At 40.9% G+C, this 6,000-nt stretch overlaps 1 protein-coding gene across 1 annotated transcript in view; it reads left to right on the top strand.

The window, feature by feature from the left end:
• The first annotated feature begins 53 nt into the window (after positions 1–53).
• Positions 54–6,000, top strand: part of LOC106579751 (procollagen-lysine,2-oxoglutarate 5-dioxygenase 2) — a 128,109-nt gene continuing 122,162 nt past the window's right edge. Inside the window, exon 1 of the mRNA XM_045702853.1 lies at positions 54–307. Coding sequence (XP_045558809.1) covers positions 208–307 — 100 coding nt within the window. The 5' untranslated portion in view covers positions 54–207. The remainder of the gene's footprint in view (positions 308–6,000) is intronic.

Raw genomic sequence — 6,000 nt, 5'->3', positions numbered from 1 at the left:
CCCTCAAAGTTTGGCTGAAGGATTTAAAAAAAAAAAAAAAAAAATGGACTTCTATTATCGCGAGAGGAGAGCCAGTAAGCCGTCGACCCCAAGGTGGGCGTCCTGACCACTGGCGCACAGCAGACAGGCGGAGGAGAAGCGACGGATCGGTCAGTCCCCTAACCCCCGCTCTGCAACAAGGGACTGCCTGAAAACCCACCAAAAGACATGGAGTATGTGAAGTTTGGTGTTTTATTATGGTTTTCCTGGGCACAGTTTATTTCCAATGCCCACTCAGCCGACAGCAGTCAACAGCCATTTCCAACAGGTAAGCTGCTTTAGGCTATTATTTAAACTCTTCTGGTCCTATAGCCAACACTGAATTGAAGTCGTTTTGTCTTGTTTTGGACACTTTCTCTACATATTAATAGTTTATCTCCTAATAAATGTGCTTATTTTCTAAAATGTTACTTTATTATCTTGCTATGGTGAGCGATGTCTATCCACTGATCTGTGATCAATGTTAAGAGATGTAGTATTCAGAAAATACATCATGTTACGCGAGGAAGCGCAGGTTCACCGTAACAGCTCTTGGTGTGGGACAATTACACGTCTGCTGTGTTCGCGAAGTGGAACATGCTGATGTCAAAATTACACGATAGGACTTTCTCTCAAAGGGAAAATAAACGTCCGTTGCTCTGCAGTTTCTCACATTTTCATCCTTAAATTAATGTTCTGGTTTAATATATAGTGGAGCGGCACATTTTTTTATCTCCCTATAGGAAATGTTTTCGAATCCAAATCCAAATAATAATTGTAATCTAATATTAAGATGTAGAAAGTTACACGTTTACCAGTCTTTTGTAGAAGTATTCTGTAGTTACCAACAAACTTTTAAACTTTCCACATACATGTATTAGTTTCAGTGTGTTTTCTCATGAGCTTGTCTATCTTGAATTAATCTGTAGACTCACGAGTTTGCTATAATGCTGTGCTGCAAACTGAATGAGAAGGCCTCCTTGTTGGAATTATTACAATAGTACTAATTCAACTGAATCCTCTCTGTATGTGTGCGCACCACAGCCTTCTGCCTAGAGGTCTGGACCCTTATGGCACAGGTGATAGTGTATTTTCCATTTGTACTTCCACCACAGTAATTACTGGTTCAATCCCTACTCCAGCTGCCCCAGCCCTATTCTCGTCCATCAGCCGGGTAGCAATTGAGGCTGAGGACCTGGACGCCAGCCCTGATACCATCCTCCCATCGCTCCATCCTAATCGTTTGATCATATAGCATCATAGCAGGCTACGCTAAGTGGCCTCACAATAAACCAGTCAAAAACTCCATAATAAAACAATTCTACAGAGAGGGCGTGCTAAATCACTTTCTTAGCACGGCTGTGCTGCGGTACGGAGGCGGCTGGCTGTGCTGCGGTACGAGGCGGCTGTACGGAGACGGCTGTGCTGCGGTACGAGGTGGCTGGCTGTGCTGCGGTACGAGGCGGCTGTACGGAGACGGCTGTGCTGCGGTACGAGGTGGCTGGCTGTGCTGCGGTACGGGACAGAACAAAGTACCGTAGATCAGCACAGCCGTGCTAATAAAAAAAACGTCATTTTACACAACCTCGAGTGTTCAATTGCTTTTCTACAACGGGTTACCAATTAAATAAAAAACATTATTTTGATCAATGTACGCATAGGCTACTATTTCATCCCTCAACGAAAATATAAGCCAAGAAGTCCCGACACATCTATGGTTGCTAGCCAGGCCGGCTGGCTGTTCATCCGATCGGTCAGGTTGCCAAAATCGTGACCCAGTCGCAAAGTATTTTTTTGTTCTATGTCATTCGTTCTAAATGTTCCATCTCTTATCTCTCGCTAGCTAGCCAACTACGACTAATGCGGTCAAGTCAAACCGTGCAGCTAGAATAACAGCCAAGTAGCTTCATTTCATTTAGTTTGACCAGTTTTTTCTGTCGATATTTCTTTGTGTATATCCATAAAAAAATAAAAATAATAAATGCTGATTAATTTGAACTGAGTGAGAGAAAAGATGTCAGTCTCGTCCTGCCACGTTAATTGTCAATAGGACAGTGAAGCAAGGGGGGAAATAATGTCTAAATGCTTTTTACAGTAGAGATCCAAGTTAATTTGTTGACTTGCTGCTGGTCCTGATGGGACACTGGATGAGCATGAATTTATCAGATGGAACAGAAAACAAGATGCCCATTTAAAAAAAAATTTTTTTTGCATCATAAGTTTACCCGTCCTAAACAGTTTAAAAACAAAAAAAATATTTAGTATCTCAACCAAATCTCAACGCTTGTTTTGACCAACCCGTTATGGAATTAGGCCTAAAAAAAAAAACATGGACCCCAATGAAGTACAACCTGCTACTACATACAGAAGTTAGGACCTCACAGCTCAGCTGTTCAGAGTGGGAACTGGGATATATTTAGGTATAGTAGACTGAATGAAACCACCCCAGAAGGGTTAGAACTTGATGTACTTCATCAGTAAACATGGCACGTGTCACTAAATTGCTCTGTCAATTACTCTGTAATCATTTCAGTAAAACATAACTGCTTAAAGAACACAGGGCTGCTTGTTAAAGCCGCTCAGCCTAGGAGCCAACTGTAGCCATACGTGTTGAGAGACTCTGCATCATGACAGCTTTATGTTTAGATGTAAACTAGTGTTACTACTTATTATTAACAGTACAGTGGTGTTGTGAGGTCTGGAGGAAACTACAGCCCCCAGAAGCCCTTTCTCTCTCTCATACACACACACACACTAAGCCATTTATGTCTAGCCCCTCTCCTTCTGCTTATAGTTTAGGGGGAGGTGGGGTGGGGGATAATTACACCCTTGGATAGTAACTTTCACAAACCAGCTACGCTGCAGAACAAAACATCTCTCTGAAAAAGGCTTTCAGTTGGCATATTTCATTACATTGGACATGATGCAATCAGTGTTTTTGGTAGTTAAGTAGCCCAGGGCTTTGGCTCAAAATAATAATGTAAGTTTATCGCTGCTATTTCTATATTTCTTCCACCTCTTTCAAAGTAATGGATTAAATCTGTCTGTAAACGCTGTGTGTTACAGGATAAGCATCTAACTGTTCACAATTCTGGAAACTGAACTGGGCCAGGGAGACACTAAATTATTTTTTTTTCCCCACTCTGAAACATTTAACATTTAATCTCCACATCAAACAGCTTCTGTCACTATTTAAAGAGTGGCTTTACGATTGGAATTAAAAAGCTTTATGAGTCTATATCAATACTGGGCTGCAAACGATGACAAAGCTGAACATGCTCATCTGATATTTTCACTTTCATTGACAAAGAAAGATACTTTTTAGTTTTATATTGTGAAGGAAGTCCATCTGTCCTCTATATTCTCTCTGTCGTCTATATTCTCTCTGTCGTCTATATTCTCTCTGTCCTCTATATTCTCTCTGTCCTCTATCTCTGTCCTCTATATTCTCTCTGTCCTCTATATACTCTCTGTCCTCTATATTCTCTCTGTCCTCTATCTCTGTCCTCTATATTCACTCTGTCCTCTATATTCTCTCTGTCGTCTATATTCTCTCTGTCCTCTATATACTCTCTGTCCTCTATATTCTCTCTGTCCTCTATATACTCTCTGTCCTCTATATACTCTCTGTCCTCTATATACTCTCTGTCCTCTATCTCTGTCCTCTATATTCACTCTGTCCTCTATATTCTCTCTGTCGTCTATATTCTCTCTGTCCTCTATATTCTCTCTGTCCTCTATCTCTGTCCTCTATATTCTCTCTGTCGTCTATATTCTCTCTGTCCTTTATATACTCTCTGTCCTCTATATTCTCTCTGTCCTCTATCTCTGTCCTCTATATTCTCTCTGTCCTCTATCTCTGTCCTCTATATTCTCTCTGTCCTCTATCTCTGTCCTCTATATTCTCTCTGTCGTCTATATACTCTCTGTCCTCTATATTCTCTCTGTCCTCTATCTCTGTCCTCTATATTCTCCCTGTCCTCTATATTCTCTCTGTCCTCTATCTCTGTCCTCTATATTCTCTCTGTCGTCTATATTCTCTCTGTCCTCTATATACTCTCTGTCCTCTATCTCTGTCCTCTATATTCTCTCTGTCCTCTATCTCTGTCCTCTATATTCTCTCTGTCCTCTATATACTCTCTGTGCTCTATCTCTGTCCTCTATATTCTCTCTGTCCTCTATCTCTGTCCTCTATATTCTCCCTGTCCTCTATATTCTCTCTGTCCTCTATCTCTGTCCTCTATATTCTCTCTGTCCTCTATATTCTCTCTGTCCTCTATATTCTCTCTGTCCTCTATATTCTCTCTGTCCTCTATATACTCTCTGTCCTCTATATACTCTCTGTCCTCTATATACTCTCTGTCCTCTATATTCTCTCTGTCCTCTATATTCTCTCTGTCCTCTATATACTCTCTGTCCTCTATATTCTATCTGTCCTCTATCTCTGTCCTCTATATACTCTCTGTCCTCTATATACTCTCTGTCCTCTATATTCTCTCTGTCCTCTATCTCTGTCCTCTATATTCTCTCTGTCCTCTATATACTCTCTGTCCTCTATATTCTCTCTGTCCTCTATCTCTGTCCTCTATATTCTCTCTGTCCTCTATACACTCTCTGTCCTCTATATTCTCTCTGTCCTCTATCTCTGTCCTCTATATTCTCTCTGTCCTCTATATTCTCTCTGTCCTCTATATACTCTCTGTCCTCTATATTCTCCCTGTCCTCTATATTCTCTCTGTCCTCTATCTCTGTCCTCTATATAGTCTCTGTCCTCTATATACTCTCTGTCCTCTATACACTCTCTGTCCTCTATACTCTCTCTGTCCTCTATCTCTGTCCTCTATACACTCTCTGTCCTCTATATTCTCTCTGTCCTCTCTATTCTCTCTGTCCTCTATATTCTCTCTGTCCTCTATAAACTCTCTGTCCTCTATATTCTCCCTGTCCTCTATATTCTCTCTGTCCTCTATCTCTGTCCTCTATATTCTCTCTGTCCTCTATATTCTCTCTGTCCTCTATATTCTCTCTGTCCTCTATATACTCTCTGTCCTCTATATTCTCTCTGTCCTTTATCTCTGTCCTCTATATTCTCTCTGTCCTCTATATTCTCCCTGTCCTCTATATTCTCTCTGTCCTCTATCTCTGTCCTCTATATTCTCTCTGTCCTCTATATTCTCTCTGTCCTCTATATTCTCTCTGTCCTCTATATACTCTCTGTCCTCTATATTCTCTCTGTCCTCTATCTCTGTCCTCTATATACTCTCTGTCCTCTATATACTCTCTGTCCTCTATATACTCTCTGTCCTCTATATTCTCTCTGTCCTCTATATACTCTCTGTCCTCTATATACTCTCTGTCCTCTATATACTCTCTGTCCTCTATATACTCTCTGTCCTCTATATTCTCTCTGTCCTCTATCTCTGTCCTCTATATTCTCCCTGTCCTCTATATTCTCTCTGTCCTCTATCTCTGTCCTCTATATTCACTCTGTCCTCTATATTCTCTCTGTCCTCTATATACTCTCTGTCCTCTATATACTCTCTGTCCTCTATATTCTCTCTGTCCTCTATATTCTCTCTGTCCTCTATATACTCTCTGTCCTCTATATACTCTCTGTCCTCTATATACTCTCTGTCCTCTATATACTCTCTGGCCTCTATATTCTCTCTGTCCTCTATATACTCTCTGTCCTCTATATTCTCTCTGTCCTCTATATTCTCTCTGTCCTCTATCTCTGTCCTCTATATTCTCTCTGTCCTCTATATACTCTCTGTCCTCTATATACTCTCTGTCCTCTATATTCTCTCTGTCCTCTATATACTCTCTGTCTTCTATATACTCTCTGTCCTCTATATACTCTCTGTCCTCTATATACTCTCTGTCCTCTATATTCTCTCTGTCCTCTATATACTCTCTGTCCTCTATATACTCTCTGTCCTCTATATTCTCCCTGTCCTCTATATTCTCTCTGTCCTCTATCTC

This window comes from Salmo salar, chromosome ssa19 (assembly GCF_905237065.1).
Source record: "Salmo salar chromosome ssa19, Ssal_v3.1, whole genome shotgun sequence".
NCBI lineage: Eukaryota > Metazoa > Chordata > Actinopteri > Salmoniformes > Salmonidae > Salmo > Salmo salar.
The sequence above is the reverse complement of the archived record's forward strand: the minus strand, read 5'-3'. Positions and strand labels throughout refer to the sequence as shown.